This window comes from Schistocerca gregaria, chromosome 1 (assembly GCF_023897955.1).
Source record: "Schistocerca gregaria isolate iqSchGreg1 chromosome 1, iqSchGreg1.2, whole genome shotgun sequence".
In the NCBI taxonomy this organism is placed as follows: Eukaryota; Metazoa; Arthropoda; class Insecta; order Orthoptera; family Acrididae; genus Schistocerca; species Schistocerca gregaria.
In genome coordinates, this window is record NC_064920.1 from 420,392,261 (window position 1) to 420,411,909 (window position 19,649).

General features: G+C 39.4%; 1 protein-coding gene across 1 annotated transcript in view; it reads right to left on the reverse strand.

Annotated features, from left to right (window-relative positions):
- Window positions 1-19,075, reverse strand: part of LOC126350318 (FACT complex subunit Ssrp1) — a 90,235-nt gene extending 71,160 nt beyond the window's left edge. Inside the window, exons 1-2 of the mRNA XM_050002505.1 lie at window positions 18,740-19,075; window positions 8,510-8,695 (exon numbers count right to left, since the gene is read on the reverse strand). Coding sequence (XP_049858462.1) covers window positions 8,510-8,695; window positions 18,740-18,796 — 243 coding nt within the window. The 5' untranslated portion in view covers window positions 18,797-19,075. The remainder of the gene's footprint in view (window positions 1-8,509; window positions 8,696-18,739) is intronic.
- Window positions 19,076-19,649: the final 574 nt, after the last annotated feature.

The following is a 19,649-nucleotide window of genomic DNA, read 5'->3' on the forward strand; positions in this document are numbered from 1 at the left end:
GGCGACAGATGTATTGGACAGCCTGGAGAATAGTGTAAAGCTCTGCAGTAAAAACCGAACACTGGTCGGGAGGCCAAAATCTATTTGGGGTGTCACCAACAATATAGGCACTCCCAACACCAAATGATGTTTTTGAGCCATCAGTATAAATAAATGTGGCATCCTTCATTTGTGCGCATAAAGCAGCAAATGCCCGACGATAAACAAGAGAAGGGGTACCATCCTTGGGAAGCTGACAAAGGTCACGGAGCAGCCAAGGTGGTGCTATATCCCCAGTTGTCAAGAAAGATTTATGAAAGAGAATGTAGCAGTTGACAGAAGCACACTCCCAGTGGTGGTAGTAGAGAGGAAGGGCGACCTGCATACCCTAAATCCAAGGAGGTGCAAAGTATTGAACATTCTGCGGCTTCAAGAATAACGTCTGTAACATGAGTGTCCTGATTGTCGATGCTACGAAAGTGATGGTCATCGAATGTCACTAGAGACAAAAAAAGTGTCCAATCGGCTTGGGCAAACTTCCAGCGTCTCGGGCATATAGATGGAAGTTGTGGCTGCAATCGAAAGACACGTGGAAAATAGTCACTTGAGTGTGTATCAGCAAAAGCGAACCATTGAAAGTGCTGAGCTAGCTGAACAGTACTGACCGAAAGATCCAAATGAGAGAAATTTGTCATGGAGGCAGACAAAAATGTAGGGTCCCCAGTGTTGAGGCACACAAAATCCGCTTGGTGGAACACATCAATCAATAGGGAGCCTCACAGTCAAGGACGCAGAGATCCCCAAAGTGGGTGGTAGGCACTGAAGTCCCCAACCAGCAAACAGGATGGCGGGAGCTGACCAAGGAGATCAGCTCTTGCCATCAGTGTGGATGATGGAATGTATACAGTACGAAGAGAGAATGCGTATCCAGAAAGGGAGAGACGAACAGCAACAGCTTGGAAGAAACTGTTTAAGGGTATTGAGTGACAATGGACAGTATTATGGAGAAGAATCACAAGTCCTTCATGTGCTGGAGTGCCATCAACAGAGGGGAGATCAAATCGGACTGACTGAAAATGAGGGAAAACAAAGCAATCGTGGGGACGCAGCTTTGTTTCCTGAAGACAGAAGATGATCGGCGAATAGGATCGTAAGAGGATCGACAAATCGTCCCAATTGGCACTAATGCTGCAGGGGTGCTCTCAACTCAACGACTGCGGAGAGCCGGTGGCCGACAGGGTGAAACGGCATTCAGCCAAAGGCAGAAATCCTGATCCATAGGTTGTTCGGGAGCAGCTGCTGCCAACAGCGATCAGCCGGTTTATTGGCCGCCAACAGTGCGCCTTGGCGACATGGAAGACAGCCAAGGGTGGTTACCGCCAGGTGGCGCTGTAGATGAGACACGCCATAGCGAAGAAGGAGAGGAATTGGGTTTCTTATTAGCCTTCTTGGAAACAGGACATTGAGATGAGGGAGGTATCAATGGTTGTGAAGTCGGAGTACGCAAAAAATCTTCACGAGTAGGCTCTTTTTTTGGAAGTCCGGGTGTCTGATTTTGGGGCTCATGATTTAGCAGAAGCCGACGCAGGGTGAGCCGTAGAGTGAGCAGGTGATAGAGGGGAGGTTGAACGGTCGATCTGACGACTGTGGCAGTAAAGGTGAGATCACAAGTCTGTGTGGCAGCATCCTTAGTAGGCCGATGAGATGCAAGAACAGTGTTATGTTGCGGGAGGCACAGTGGGCTTTCGACTGGCGAATAACTTATGAGCAGCAAATGTCGACACCTTTTCCTTCACTCTGATTTCCAGAATAAGCCGTTCATCTTTGAAAATGGGGCAATCTCTAGAGGAAGCAACAAGGTCACCCATACAGTTGGTGCAACGAGGGGATAGAGGTGGACAAGCAGCCTCATGGGCATCCTTGCCACACGTAACGCATTTGGTTGGATTGGAACACGACTGGCTGGTATGATTGAACCACTGACACCGATAGCAGCACATAGGGTTGGGGATGTAGGGCCGAACTGAAATTATCTCATAGCCTGCTTTAATGTTTGATGGAAGTTTAACTTTGTCAAATGTCAAGAAGATAGTACGGGTTGGAACCAAGTCCTTGTCAACCCTTTTAATGACTCTATGAACAGCCGTTATGCCCTGGCCAGACAGGTAGTTTTGAATTTTCTCCTCGGACAATCTGTTGAGGGAGTGTGCATAAACCACCCCATGTGATGAATTTAAAGTGCAGTGCACTTCCAACCGGACAGGGAAGGTGTGTAGCAGTGAAGTTTGCAGCAATTTTTGTGTCTGGAGGGCACTGACAGCTTCTAACAAAATGCCATTTTGTAATCGGGAACAAGACTTTACAGGACCTGCAAATGCGTCGACACCTTTCTGAATAATGAAAGGGTTGACTGTGGAGAAGTCTTGACCTTCATCCGACAGAGAAACAACAAGGAACTGTGGCACTGATGGAAGAATTGTCCGTGGTTGAGACTCATTTAACTTTCACTTGTGATCAGACATAGTAGATGATGAGGAAACCATTGTGGAAGTATCCCCCATGATTACCGGTGTCTCCGATGGCGTGCTACTTCCTTGTTGGGGCCCTCTCCGAGGGCACTTCCGCCTTAGGTGATTGTTCACAACTCAGGTCACACCTCCTGAGAAATGGACAGAGGGACCAATCGGCAATTTCGGAAGGTACCAGCTCGGGTAATCACCCCTCCCTGGGCCTGGCCGTTACCAGGGGGTACATACGTGTCCTACCTGTCTACCCGGGGCAGGGAATTATGCGTTACGCCATTACCGGCTACGCATGGGTATGCGTGCGTGGGCCTTCAGACATGCACAGGGAGGAAAAAAAGAAAGGGAGGAACAAAGAAAAGAAAAGGAAAGGAAAGGAAAGAATAGAGGTCTCAAATGCAGCAGCAGAGAAGAGAAGAGGCAAGGAAAAGAGAAGGACAAAGGAAGGACCGAGACTTTTCAGCATAGAAGAGACTGTCTTACAGTTACAAGCGTTCGTCTCCGGACGTAGGCACAAAATATACTCCCATAGGGGGAAAAGGGGAAGGGAAGAGGCAGTGGTGAGGGGGGGGGGGGGGGATGGGGAAGAGGAAGGTATGCAGTCCAGAAAGGAAAGAGGGCCGCACTAGCTCGGGGTCCCGTGCTTGCCATGCACGTATCCACAAAAGAATTGTGGCCCCCCTGGGGGGTCACTGGCAGTTTTTCTTACTTCTCTATATGCTGAGTCAGTCCTTTCAACAAAATTTCATTTTTGATGTCTTCACATTCTTCAAGAAACCATTGCGCCTTTACTTTCCTGGACTTACTATTTATTTCATCTGTAAATAACTTATTTCTGTATTCCTGAATTCTCCTGAACATTTCTAAATTTCCTTCTTTCATCGGTCAATTAAGTATTTCTTCTGTTACTTGTGTTACCTTTACTATTACCTTCCTTTTTAGAGATGTCCATTCCTCTTCAACTGAACTTCCTACTAAACTATTAATTTTCACATTACCTACAGCCTCAGAGAACTTCAAGTGCATCTCTTCCCTACTTAGTAGTTTTACATCTCACTTTTTTGCATATTTATTCTTCCTGGCTAATCTCTTAAACTTCAGCCTACTCTTCATCACTGCTAAATTGTGATCTGAGTGTGTCTGCTCCCGGGTATGCCTTGTAATACAGTATCTGATTTCAGAATCTCTGCCTGGCCATAACATAACTGGAACACACTGTGTTTAACAGAGTATTCACTATATGAGCAAAAATTTACTGGAGACTCAATTAGTCTTTCTCCTCTCTAATTTCTACTACCAAACCCTAGTTCTCCTGTAACCCTTTCTCCTCTATTCCTTTCCTTCCATCCACATTATTTGATTGTTATCTCCCTTCACAAACCAAATTACCCAGTCAATATCCTCATATGCTTTCTCTATATCTTCAGTTTTTGCTTGTGACATCAGGATGTATATCCAAACTATTGTTGACAACTACCCAATCACTGAAATGCCCATAACTAACTCTCTGCCCTATCTACCTATTCATAAAAAAAATTCATTCCAGTTATACCATTTTGTGCTGCTTTAGATATTCCCTTATACTTGCCTGACCAGAAATTCTTTTCTTCTTTCCACTTCACTTCACTGCCCCCCTCCTCTCTCCCCCACTACACCTAGAGTGAGCCTTTTCAGATTTTCTACTTTCCCTACCTTGTTCACACTTCTGACCATTCCATGCCCCACTTCTTAGAACATTACCCTTTCACTGGTTATTCAATCTTTTCCTTATGGTCACCTTCCTCTTGGGCGGCCCCTCCTGAATGGGGGATTAGTCCAGACTCTTTTGCCAACAGAGAGGTCATCATGACACTTTTTTTTATTACATGCCATATGTCCTGTGCACACACATCATATGTGTTTAATGCAGTGGTTTCCTCTGTCTTCTGCATCCTCATGCTATTTATCATTGCTGATTCTTCCTACCCCAAAGCCGACTGTGTCCTGAACCTCTGTCCACTCCTCCACCCTCTCTGACAAAGTCAATTGCAGAACAAGGGTAACATCTTGCACCGGAAGTCATCTGTCACATTGCTAATGGTTTTTATTCAAAATTTAAGCAGTGGCAAGGTTCGAACTCAAGACCCAACACTTTTGCTCACTGGTCAACAAAAATGCTACCCCCAGTCAAGAGGTACGTGGATATGTCACAAAGTATCTGTTTGTAGAATGTGTTTGAAGGGTGCAGTGACAAGAATTCCCTTTCCCAGTATGTTGAGTGCAGTGACAATAAGCCCCTTTCCTAGTACGCTCCCATGAAACTGCTGCAAAGGAGTATCCTCTTTGTCACACAATATGGCCCTGGACTGAAACAACTGAACCATATCCTCCCAACCCCTATCCATAAGGATCATACCCTGTGGTAGACCAAGGTGAAAGACCTGCCAAATCCAACCAACCAGCATCTCCAACTCTGGTCCTATCACAGGCTTATCCTACACCATCAGAGGCAGGGCCACATATGAGAGCAGCCATGTCATACACCAACTCTGCTGCAAACACTGCAGAGCTCTTTATGTTGGTATGACTACCAACTACCGATCCACAACAATAACTAGCCACTGCAAAACTGTTGTCAAGAACGAAGTTGACCACTCGGTGACAACATGTTCAATTTCAATGGCTGTTTTAAAACATTCTTTCCTTCATCACCAGTTTCTCTGAACTACACAGATGGTATTATCCTTACAACACATCCTCCACTCCCGCAATTATCCTGGCCTCAATTTTGGGTAACCCACTATCCCTGCACACACTATACTGAAGCTTCCCCTTCCTCCTCCTTGTCACCTCCCCCCTCACGCCCCTCCCCAACTCATGCCCCTTGATGAGGTGAGGTGGTTGTGACTTGATACTGTCTTTACAGCAAACAGCTTTGGATACTCACAACAAAAAGCACACTTTTAGCCCCTCTCCTGTAGTGTTGTTTAGGCAATGCTTTCAAAGTACGGTGGCTATACTCATCATGAGTTTGACATTGAATTTAGTGGCTCAGAAAGTGAAGAATGTGATGTTAAATCACTGGAGACTGAAAGTGATTGACAATTTGTCAGCAGAGTGAATGTGCTCACCATAGTTTGAGGTAAATACATCCACTAGGGTCCAACTTATGCAGACAATATGAACTCCACTCTAGTTTCAAGGGATTTTAGTTGAAGTCCAGTGCACAAGTATACTTGTGATTTTATTACTGTCAGCTTCAAAATTTTGCAACTCATGATTTTGAGCTCTAAAAGCTCTCTATATATGTCCATATGTAATGTCATTCATTATAGGATTTTTTCATTAATGAAAAATATTTTTTTGGAATATAATTTGAGAAAAATCAATAAGTTTAGAGGTTAATTTAAAAGTATTTCCATATAGTTTGTTTACTAAAAAACAGTGCAAAACTACATCGAATGCCTTCAGGGAAGCCAGGAATAATGGCACCCATCCTGGTTGACATTGTCTATGGCACCTTGGGCCATACAAAGTTCTGGAGAGCTTTATCTGCAGAATCCTCACCGAGTTTTATACAGAAGAATTTTCAGTCTCCAAGTAGTTCATACTTTGTGAGCATAAAACATGTCCCATAATACTGCAACAGATTGACAGCATCAACACTGTCCAATGTGCTATTCAATACTGCTTGTCATGGTTAAGCCATGCTAAAAGCTATTATATTCCCCTCCCGTAAACAACCTTTGTTGCAGTGCATCAAATCAGCATTTCCAAGGTATCCTCTGATAAAAATGAAAACTTACAATGAAATTTTTGTTAAAATGTTGCCACTTCTACATTTGTTATTGTTGGTGTCATCATCATCGTCATCTTCAGCCTGATTTAATGAAGCACTCTATGCTAGTCTATCCGGTGCAAAACCTCTTCATCTCTGCATGACTTACATAACCTACATCCATTTGAAACCACTTAATGTGTTCTCCTTCTAAAATTTTTACACCACACCAACATCCATTGGCAAGGTGATAATTCCTTGATGCCTCAGAATGTGTCCTATAAGTCCATCTCTTCTTTTAGTCAAGTTGCGTCATAAATTTCTTTTCTCACCAACCTGATGGTGTCTTTTCATATGTGATTCATTCCACCTAGCTAATCTTCTGCATTATTCTATAGCACAACATTTTAAAAGCTTGTATCCTAGTCTTGTTTAGAAGGTTTTTGTACACATTTCAGTTCCATACAAGGGCACACTCAACTCAAATACTTCATGAAAAAGTCATTCTAACACACACATTTATATCAGGTGTTAACAATGAATTATTCTTTTTCAGAAACACTTTTCATGCTGTTGCCAGTATGCTTTTTATTCCTGTCTACTGCAGCCATCATCAATTATTCTGCTGTCCAAAAAACAAAACACATCTACTATCAGTGTCACTTCTTAACCTCAGGCCCTCAGCATTGCCTGATTTTATTTGGCTGCATTCCATTACCCTTGATTTACTTTTGTTGATGTTCACATTATAATCTCTTTCCAAGACACTATCTGTTCCATTCCAATGCTCTTCCAAGTCCTCTGGTGTCTGTGAATGGCAAGGCAAATCTCGAAGTTCTGATTTAGTCTCCCTGAATTTGCTACCACCCTACCATTCTCTCTTCTCAACTATGGCTTTCTTTTCATGTACATTGACTCTTCTGATAGCAATGTGGTTTCTGTACAAATTGTAAATAACTTTTCACTCTGTGCAGTTTATCTCTGTTACCTTCAAAATTTCAAATATTTTAATCCAGGCTCTACATCTATAAAGATTATGAACATGGTTTACCTTTTGTCAACCTACCCTCTTGGATAAATCATTTGCTATTTGAGCTCATAAATTCATGAAGGGCTTCTCTTTTCTCCAAAGGTCTTTGACTTTACTGTTGGCAACATTTATCTTTTTAGTCATAATGTTTCTATAGCTTCACATTTCTCCTCTAGCCATCCCATCTCTGACATTTTTGCACATTCTGTCAATTTCATTTCTTTTTTGAAAATGTTATTCATTTTTGCCACTTAATTTGCTGAATCTTTATATTTATTCCTTTTGTCAATTTAATTCACCATTTCACATTTTATCCAAGAATTTTTCTTGGCCTTGTCTCCCTCCTCTTACCCTCATACAACACAAATACAACAAAACCATACTACACACATCCATTTTAGTCACCTACACTCAACATCAACAAATAAAACACAACTCTCACACTTACAGTTAAGTGGCTGAACTGACAATGTCATATGATAAACAAAAACACGATCATGTGTGTGTCGGGGGGAGGGGGGGGGGGGGGGGGTGAAGAGAGAAAAGGGAGATGGTGAGGGTCCCAGCCCATAGCCTACTCCTCAGGAGTAGCACCGAGGGGGCTGCCAATCTTCAACACCCCATCCAGATGGACAGATCGCAATCAACAGTGTCTCACATGCACTGTGGAGATGTTTGGTATTTACACCAGGACACTGGTGCAAAGTCTGATGATCAGGAACATCACACCACTACCACTACCACTACCTCCCTCCCCCCCCCCCCCCCCCCCCCCTTGCTGGCCAAATACTGGCAGTGAAAATTTTTCCTACCACCAGTATTCAAACCAGCTTACCCCTGGGTTGAGTGCCATCACACAAGTGTGCTTTAGTGACCTTGGTCACAGAGGCGGGGAAGCAGAGCTATGTGATGAGGGGGACTGATGACCTCAGATGTTAAGTCCCATAGTGCTCAGAGCCATTTTTTATGTGATGAGGACAGCTGCATATAGATATTGTTCAAAACGAGACTAGCTGTTAAGTGCTACAAAGTGGTGTACTAAAAGAAGTCCTGAATGGTATTTGATAAGAATGAATATATCATCTAATGGCAAAAATCATAGCATGCATATCAAAATCAGGAACACTTCTAATGATGTGTATTAAAAAAGAAAAATTATATCATAGGCATAATTATTATGCTCTGTACAAAGAACACCATAACTCACAAGACAAAACTTACCGCTTCCTTAAAGCCTGCAAATCGATGAAGTATGCCATTTTTCAGAAAAAGTCGTATGCCCCATGAACCAACAAGTCTCTGCCAGTTTACAAGTTCCAAATCACTGGCATTTATCTGTTCAACTTTTCCAGTTTTACTGTTCTTGAAAATTATGTGTTGATCAGTTAACTTTAGTCGACCAAGACACTGCAACAAACACAATGCATGAAGTTAACAATATCTATTACAATAGGAGTAAATGAAGTTCATAAAAACAATTTAACAGTATTATACCTTACCAGCCTAAAAGCTACATCAGTGGTTTCTTCAGTCAATGTAAACATATTAACAAGAGACAAGAATTTTATTGGTGAAACTTGAGAAATATGGCTGCTAAAGAATTTGGGGACATATATATCAATACACTAGGCTGAAAATGACTTCAACTGTGAAAAATTGACAGCAAATCTAAGAAGACAACCAAATTTCCAACAAACAATGTAAATAAATGCACTAATGAAATAATTTAAACATGCAGATACTTAATGTTCACACTGCAAATACGTTTAATTTTCTTTACAGGATTGTATGCCGATATGTAACCTTGCTGGCATACACAGCAGGTGAATATAACGACACTTCATATAAATGTAATCTATATGTAACTGAAATGCACATGAGCATTTACTTCTGTAGGTATAAAAAGCTAAACATGTTTACCAAGCATCTAGGTTTTTGGGCTTATTTTGCTTCAAATTGCCTGTGGGATCTTTTTATTTTATTACAAGCTGCCAAAATGTGCCTTGCTAATTAAATATTAATTAAAAAAAGTGACTGATGCAGTAGAAATTATTATGTAATTTTACAATATAGTTGCAGTCCTCAAAACATTCCGCATAACATAGATAAATTTAGGTTTAAATGCCAAGCCAGTACATGGTCACTGCTTGACAAGTGGTTTAATTTTGGGAGAAGATCCTGCATGACCATCACAGATTTTGATGTAATTTTGTCTGAACATTCGCACATGTTCCCAATGAACATTTGTTCAGTTTTAATTTCAGCAGTGTAATAGTTGTGCAGATACAGTCATTTGTTTGGCTACATAGCACAGTTTTCAACAGTGCACCTCTGAGTTTTTGGCAACTTTTAACACACATCTCCAACAGTATTTTCTTGAATGAAACAAAACAAAGTCATCTTGTACAATTTTTTGCACTCTCTTACATGGACTAATAATGAAAGAAATCACAAGCAAATTTTCATATAGATAATTTGAAGCAAATCCAGGGGAAAAAAATAACCATATGAAAAAAATGAAGTTTAGCTTTTTATATATCCAAGTAAGTGCATGATAAAACAAACTTTGCATGTGATCATTAATCAACGCAAGGTATTGTAACATAAAACTTCTTTCTCCTAATGATTTCTAAAAGCTACAAATTGGTAGGTTGGCGATTTTTGTAAAAATTTAAAAACTGGGTATTTTCAGCCGACTTTAACAATAATTTTCTGCAAACTGTTTTACGCCATTTTCATTAGAAAGGCCACGTTCTAAACCACCTAAAAAACAGAGTGGAAAGCACAATCACAAGTGTTAATGAATAGGAAGAGAGGCCAATAGAAAAAAAGACTGGCCGAGAAACCTCTTCTACCTTTGGCGTGCAACACGAAGAAATGTAGCATCAGGCTTGAGACCCTGTGAAACAAACCCTTATCAGACTTGGGAGCCTGTGGCCAAGAAGTTCGCTCCTGTCATCTGTTGCACTGCTTTAAGTATGGCTCCGCAACAATGGAGACGCCAGCTTCCCCCCCCCCCCCCCCCCCCCCTCCCAGTTTAAAAGAAGCCAGGAGTTTTTAAGCCACCATGGAGCAAAGCAACAAAATTACACCAGAATTAAACTAGCACATCAACAGCATTGCAAAATAAAAAGATGTATTGGAAATTTGAATTAACATGAATCCTTTCCCAAAAACTGTGAGGCAGACTGCTATGAACTTCGCCAAAATTTACACATGTAACAATGGCGTAAAACCTGAAAGCAGTTTATAGAATAGACTGTGTTATAGCTGTTCTGCAACAGTTCTGCTACTGTGATCTCTGGTTCCTTGGTAATGCACAGTTAAATTTGACATTTACAGCTAGTTTCATTCTGTAGTTATTACAACAGAAAAACTGGCTGCAGCATATCAAGATGAGTTGCGAAAAAAATGCCCCTTTTTTGTACATTTTCAAATTCTGATTAGAGTTCACTTCCTACTCATCAGTATTGTTTATATTAACTCTCCCAGAAAGTGTTAAATAATAAAAAATTCCAGATTTAAGTGAAATACGAGTGCACTACACTGCACCTTTTCTTGCTCATTATTTTTTAGAGCCTCATGTTCTCACATGGTGAAACGTAACTTAGTCTTTTGGGTGATTTAGAACAAGCTCCTTCTAATGAAAATTGTTTAAAAGAGTATGGATAAAACACTTTTTTTAAACTGTCTGAAATCACCCATTTTTGATATTTTTACAAAAATTGTCGACTTTGCTTTCAGTTCATAAACTAATGGAAAGATGTACACGAATGAAGTTTTACATTCGAAGACCCTGTGTTGGTAAGTTATCACGTGCAAAGTTTCAGGTTTATCATGCATTTACTTCTCAACACACAGAAAGCTAAGTTTCATATTTTCGAAGTTCTATGTTGTTGGGCTGACTTACGTCTCAAATCACCTATATGTAAATTGCCTTCGGTATTTTTTTTATTATTATTCCATTTAAGAGAGTGCAAGAAGGCCTACTTTTGCTTCCGTCAAGAAAATAATGTTGAAGACATTATGTTTCAAAAGCTACACAAAACTCAGGGGCACACTGCTGCATCACGGGGTCATACAAATGGCTTTATTTCTGCATGTATCAAATTGGTGATTGTGAACATGTGGTCAGACCTGTGCATTTCAAAGCAGACAGGTGGTTTTCCTAGGTTCAATATTGCCACTTAAGTGATAATAGTCTGTAAACAAATATAAGTCATATAGAAACCTACAACTTTCTTATATGATCTGGGGCTAATTGAGAAAGTCAACAATGTGAATCCCCACATATTAAACACAGAGTAAGGATATAGAGCATTCATAAACTGGCATCTGAAGCTTTAGCATATCCAGAAGCCATCAAATCAGGATAGTAGTAAACAGAAGCTAACACACGAACCGAAAGGCATATTTATGACTGTAAGTAGCTACAACCCAAGAACAAGGAAAGCAAAAAGGCACAAATAAGATCAAAGAAAAGAAAAAAAGCAAGGAGAAAAAAACTAAGTGATGAACAAACTGTGTAAGATTAAATACGGTGAGCCATTTCCCTACAACAGCAATCAAAACATTAGTAAGTTCATCATATCAAACCGAAACAAATTCATTCACCCAATGAAATGAATTCTCACTGACAAAGATGATATTCTTATAATTGTAAGAATGTAGGTACCAGAACAATTGTTTGTGGACAATCATGTTGTGCTTGTCACCGATGAAGAAGGTCCAAACTACATGATGCAAAAACTAATGGAGATATATACTAAATTGTTTCTTGTTATACACTCAATATTTTAAATTTGGTGGAAACGACGACGATCTAGAACTAGAAAACGCTCCTAGTGAATAATGCAAACAAAATAAGTATTTTGGAAGTTTTGTATCAGAGAAGAAAGTTAATTTAATTATTTAATTGGATTGATAAAAATCTACTCACCAATCAGCAACAGAACACACACATAAAAGACGGTTGTAACAGGCAAGCTTTCAGAGCCCGTAGCTCCCCCTCAAGGCAGATGGGTCAGGTGAGAATTACCGCATGGGATGAGAAGAAAAGCCTGATTGTTGGGGATTGCATCGGATGAGATTTGAAAACCTGTGAGCTTAGCTCTCCCCATGTGGTAAGTCTCTCCTGACTCGCAGTTCTGGGCGACTTTCCCAAAATTTATCCCTTTTCCTAGACGTCTCCAGTCCTTTTCCTTCACATCTCTTCCTTCCCCTTCAACCCTGCTGCCTGAAGAAGGAGCCACCGGCTCCGGAAGCTTGCTAATTACAACCGTCTTTTAAGCACATGTTCTGCCACCGCTTGGTGAGTAGATTTTTTATCCATCCAATTAATTATTTTGTCAATAACTGACTGTTTTCATCGTTATAGAGAACTGAAAGAGAGAAAGATGCCCACCAAATATGTTAATCCTTGACAACTCCTCCTATTCCGCAGATGAATTTCTATTATTGTGAGGTGTGAAAGGTGATGGATAGTGATATATGCATGGCAGCGGATAGGATTTACTAACTCACATTGAGAAAAATGTCAATCTTATAAATGCTCTGCATATTTACAAATTAATTTGGAATGTGAAATTAAAATGACTTGGACTTGTTTCTCATCATTATGAGTCACCATACAAAACGGTCAACGGAAAAAAAATTGCTACATCAGTTAGTTTCATGTTGCATAGATCATGTGCACGATAAATTGTAATGATGCGGAACAAGTCTGTATACATTCACAACACAAGTGAATTTGTAAATATTGCTACATGCTGACTTTATTTATTTATTTTTATGTGAGTTAGTAATTGTTACCCACCATCTTTTACACATTACAATGATAGAAATTCTTTTACAGAACAGGAGTTATTTTTTCACGTTGTTTTCAAATTTTACTTCACTCAGACTGATTACTGACAAAAAAATTTCTGCTAAAAACAACCTTAACGTAGAATAATGAACGTCATTTTTATATGGTTTGTACTTACATTATAGTTATTTTTCAACTGCATTGGATTTCTTACAACAAACTTCATTAGGGAATAAATATAATGCAAAGCAGTAGTCAAAATGCCTAGCTCCTTAAATAGATGTCTATACGATGATAATGGTTAATCACAACATATATTCTTACCGCACATTATTGAACAATTAGAACTTTCTTTTTTGAAGATGAGTTGCCCCATAACATTATTCCACAAGACATTATTGAATGGAAATATGAAGCATTTGTGAATTTATTGATTGCCTCTCCACACCGATTCCAAGTGCAAATGTGGCTGAACGAACTTGTTTTTAAGAGATCCATAATGCGCATTTGCTAGTTTACATTCTCATCAAAACAAACAAAATTTTGAATTTTCTCTTATATTTAAAACGGGTCGACAGAAGCGTCCGATCCAACGCATCGGCTTTGACCCGTGACGTCATGACGGCGCGGAGTTTGGTTTGCGAGTGTAGCGTGTTTGTAGATGACGTCGTGATGTGGTTTGTTGTGGTTTCTGGTGGTATGTTCAGGATTTTCATTTGTGTGGTGTAATGGGCTCAGTTTGCTTTTGCTCATTATCCAGAATTGCTCGAGTGTCAGCTGTGTTTGTAGTGGAATTCGTTTCAGTGAGTTAACGATTTTGTGTGAAGGTTAATTTAGTGTTGTTCGCTGTACATCGTGTGGTAATTTTAGTAAAATTAATTGATTGTTGTTTTTGTTCAGGAATGGATATGACGGATAAAATTAACAGTGTGCAGGTCAAGGGAAGTGTTCGATTCCAATATGTGTCTGTGTATGTTGATATTGGTATCGGGAAATGTTTTTGAGCTATATAGGCCAAGGGAAGTGTTGAATCCTAATTTATAGGATCGGGAGCTGCTGTTGAGCTATATAGGTCAAGGGAAGTGTCCAATTCCATATGATATTGTGTTCAGTGGTATTTGGGGAGTTTTGTGAAGTCGGTTTTTAGCCATTTTGTGTGGTTTTGTATGGGGGTAGGTGTCTACATTTGTTTATATTTACTTTGCCCCCACCCAAAATCACCCCATTTTCCACCCTTGTCCCGTTAGTGTCATTAGGCTTTTTGTGGAAAGTGTGTGTGTTTGTTTCTCAATGTTTTTTCGTCCTTATAACGTGTACGTACCGACTTTATGTGCGCCATATTGGAATCGTGGTTTATGGTCGTTTACGCCATATTTGTGACGTCATGGGTCAAAGCAGATGGGTGGGATCGGACGCTTCCATATTTCCTTTAAAACTCCCCCACATCATGTTATGCTTATTAGTGTAGTGCCTCTAGATGTAAGGAACTGAATACATTGTGACTTTTTGAAATTGGCATGAGACCATTCACAGAAAGCCGGTCAAAGAACATTGTTTAGCATTTCTTGTGTTAGTGCATAAATGCTTGAGTTTATTATAATACTAGTGTCAGTTTCAAAAAGAACTAATTTTGTTTTATATTGCATGGAATTGTTTACATAAATGAGTAACAAAAGAGGATCTAAGATTCCAACTCAGGGACCCACATACATAACTGACTTCCCCCAGTCAGAAGAATCTCTCTGACTACACTGCTTGAATTACTAAGTACAACTGTCGGCATTCTTTTGGTTACATATGAGACATATTTATTCAAATTCTCCATTTAATGAACTGGACTGATAACATAAAAATCAATACAAAGTTTAATATACATAGAGCAACTCGAGTCAATTAGTGCTTAGGAAGCAATGACCACAAAAGAACAGTGGGGTTGGAAGGAAGAAACATGAAGCACAAGAAATTAGCTAGTAATCAGACAAGCACCTCTGATATCAAGACCACAAATAAATAGGAATAAAGAAACAAGATATTGTGTAAATATGAAAGAAAATATTACTGAATACTGTACTTCAGCATATTGAAATGAGGTGGGAATAGAGGAACACCTGTCAGAAAAACCTGTAACTTCAGACACAAAGAAGATGATACTACTGATATCTGGGTACAAAGGAATGAAATTTGTCATGAAAAGTAGATTTAAAGCATAATGCTTTGAGTGAAATGAGAAATAAAGACTAATGCAGAAAGCAGTAAACACTTTAGAATCTCTACTATATCTGTTTACATTAATAGTAAAAATTGCATCTAACATTTTTTTTTTCTATACATAAACTGTCAATAATAATCGAAAATTTACCTATTCATGTTATGTCATAACAACAAAGCAACTTACGATGGTTACAGTAAGCCAGTCATCAAGCTAAACATTCTATAGGATACTGCATTGTTTTACTACTGATGGTCTTTTTGGAGGTGGACTGCCTTCATCTTTTTTGAGTTGTGATCTGAATATGAAGACAACATCAGGTGTGCCCAAAAGAAGTCTACTAGTACCTTCTGTGAATGTCTTCAACATACATGAAGATTTTATCAGATAGGATCAGCAGCACTACACAACTGTTCACTGCCAATGCAGTTGTGTACACGAAAGTATTAGTCAACGATTGTAATGAGTAGCAGAAAGACAAATTTCCACTTCATCTACTGAACGGCAGTGCTCTAAATGTGGAGACCTGTAAGACAAAGCCTGTAACTTGACAGTATCTAATTACAAGATTAATGGTGAACATGTTGAGCTCATCAAATCATGTATTTTCGATTAATACTAAGAAGCAATATGAAAGAATACTGTAATGTAAATATACTGTTAGGATAAGCAACCGGAAGACAGATTTGTTGAAAGTCTTCTGGGGAAGTGTGGTGCACCTGTAAAGCAAATCATGTCAATGTGATCAATTCCAGAATACTGCTCTCATGTTTGGAGCCCTTACTAAGTAGGCATAACACATCCAACTCAGACAGTAACACATCAGTGAGCCATACAAAAATGCAACAAATATTTGAGAAACTTACATGGAAATTCTTGCAAAGATATGACAGTTCGCACAAAATCTTGGTGGGTAAATTTGAAGAAGACTGTGGGAACTTCATGCTGCCACATGTATCTTGTTTAAGATTCATGAGAGAAATTTAAGAGAGATTACAGTGTGAAAGAGGCACACAAACAGTTACTTTTCTCTCACTTAAGCAAATGAGACACGGAAAAAAAAACTTACGATTTTGGTTCGACGTACTTTCTACCAAGCATTGCACAGGAGCTAGAAGAATATTTATGTAGGTTTTGATGTAAGGTAATCCAGAAATCTACTAGAAGGCCTAAAGACAGTCAAGGAATAAAACAACAGCAATGGTTACTGCAAACATAAAACTTTCCCATAATTAATAATGGGTATTTTGGTAAAGATATGCCAGAAAGGCAGTAGGTAAAATAAAGGCTTTTGGTGAATACATATCACGTGTTTCCTTGCTTCATCTCACAGGCTCCAAAAATTGAGATAGGCGCTTTGCATCGGAGAGACTGACAAATGCAATCTAGGCACACTGGTTGAACACTTTTCAAATAAACCCTTTTGTAAATGAAACAAAAATGACAGCAAACAAGAAAAATGTACTCACTAGAGCTTGTAAGTACATTTCAACTATCAATGTCATTTCTTTCTACATCTTGTTCCTCTTTCATTGTTGGTCGACATTTACAAGGCACTCCTCTTTGATTTTTAAAAAGTAATAAACAATATGTACATAACCAGAGATTTGTCAATTGTGTAATACACTGCTTTTCAAAAAAGTGTGTCAAAAATGGAATGAACATAGACATCAGGTTATGCTACAGATCAATTTGACATCACACTTATACTTTGCATTCCACAAATTAACACCATCCTAACCTCACACTACAATGCAAATCAGTCAGGTCAACGGAGCCGTCCTATCCCACCCGTCGACTTTTACCCGTGACATAAGGGTGTTTTGAGAGAGAGAGAGAGAGATAGAGAGATAGATAGATAGATAGATAGATAGAGAGAGAGAGAGAGAGAGAGAGAGAGAGAGAGAGAGAGAGAGAGTGTGTGTGTGTGTGTGTGTGTGTGTGTGTGTGTGTGTGTGTGTGTGTGTGTTTTCATGGATTTTAGTTTATGAGTGTGTTGTGTTTGTAGATGTCTTGTTGTGGATGGTGGTGTCCTCTGGTGGTGTGTGTGTATGGTCTGCGTATTGTTGTGTAGTGGGTTCATTTGGGTGTTGGAACTTTATGTGTACATTTATGGGTCATGCCTGTTATAGAACAATGAAAATTAGTTTTAATGAGTTAAGACTTGAGTTTCCTTTGTGTTTATGTCATCTGATGTTATTGGTTTGCTGTTTGTCACGCGGTAACTCGTTTAATTCAATTTGTGATTTCTTTTGTTAGCTATGGATATAAGTTTAATAGTGCGCGTCTGTGGGCTGAAATGGAGACGACATGTCTGTCATTAAGTTTCTGCAACTTTTTGGGCTTGTGGCGAAGATAGTGAAATGCGGCGTATGCAAGTAAAATATGCGAGGGTCACAGCAGACGGGAGGAATCGGCCGCTTCTGTAATCCCAATCAGTCTACCACTAAAACCAACATTTTACGAGCAACTATTTCTAAAAATTTATGTAAACCCCTATGCATATTGTGTACCACCATGTGATTAATTACAAAGGAAAATTAAATTATAAAATATTCGCTTTCCATGGGGTTGAGATCATAAAGTCGAATTATAAACACGACTTCCAATCCAGCAGCATGTCTTACTTTACACATCTCATCAAATATTAAGTGTTTCTGACAAATCTGCGAATATTTTGGTGCATATTATGAAAAGCTACAAAGGAGGAGGAAGGATGGGCTATCGTAGCCTGTGGTGCACATCTGTCAGTCTCTCCCATGGTTTAACGTTACTTGTTAGCAAAGATGACCTAAGACGTGCACATATGTTGCACAGGAATAGGGACGTGTTTTCGTTAACAGCACAAAAACATACAACTTTCCACCTGAACAGACGAGCTAAAGTGGAGACCAAATTAAATTTGAACATTATCATATGAACACACAATTGTCACTCGGAATCAGATTAGATTATGTTTTCGTTCCACAGACCCAAAAATGAGATGATTCTTGTGGGTGTGGAACATGTCAGAAACCATAACCAAAAACAAAGAATATTTGAATGTAATACGTCTTTACCACTTGTAGCGCGATTGTCAAATATTTGAATAAATTACATTAAACTATAACTGCTATTATTTACGTAATTAGTATACTGTCAAAACTGAAACCTAATACACGTTTTTACTTAGGCTGGTCTAACAGTCCCAGTTAAGTTATACAACTAAATAGCAGGATGTGTCGTCTACCAAAACGTCTTTCAAGGCATGTGTAAGCTGTGCTTTATCTGAAATGTAGTTTCTAATGCTCAAAGGATATCCTGCTTTCTCGTTAAAGCTATGCGGCAACTAAAGAACTACAAATTACATATTATCAGTGAAGTGCTATTTCAAATTAAAAAATATCCTCATTCAGCACACAAAAAATTACAAACAGCAGTCTATAAAACAACTTACCATAGCGCCTTTTACTTCCGATGAAATATCCGAATATTCGAGAAAATCCACCGTCATTGTGGATAATCCGTACTCTCACACAAAAAGACACAAATAATCTCACACACATCCGCTTCTTTCGGTCCTTGTGTAGAGCTCCCGCTACTAGCATAAACCACCAAAGCTCCTGTCACCAAGCTGTGAAAGATATTGCACTAGCCAGATGGACTTGTGTCTAGGGACAGCAAATCTTGGTGCCGAACGCGTGGCGGATCTGTAGAGCTCGGCTGACGTCTGTTCTGCAGCACATAGCGCCTCCAGGTGACAGACTGTGAGAGCTTATACATTCGCATAGGACAAGGAGCTGCTCGATTCATTCCTTACGAATTGCAAAACTGTATGTTAACCGCGTAGATAGCTTATATTGTTTTAGGATCTAGTTTACGAAAATGAATGACTTCACAAAAACAACTTCGAAAATATATCCTACAATTAAAAACATGGGTCAGTTCTCCCCAAATTAACAGTAATTTTTCGCGATAAAATGTACCAGTTCTTCTTATCTTAAACGACTAATACTATATATTTCTGGTCACAGAGGCGGAACTGTACTAGGCGCTACAGTCGCAGGTTCGAATCCTGCCTCGGCCATGGATCTGTGTGATGTCCTTAGGTTAGTTAAGTTTAAGTAGTGCTAAGTTCTAGGGGACTGATGATCTCAGAAGTTAAGTCCCATAGTACTCAGAGCCATTTGAACCATTTTTGGTTACACATGAGCAGATAGATTGGCTCGAATCCAGTGTTTATAAACAATGGCTGCCCAAACATCATTGACACTGGTTTCCATCATTAACCTGAACCTGAATTTTGTCTTTAAGTGACGTAACGTTATGTAGTTCTCTCGAGAAGTTAGTACCTGACTAAAGCAGTT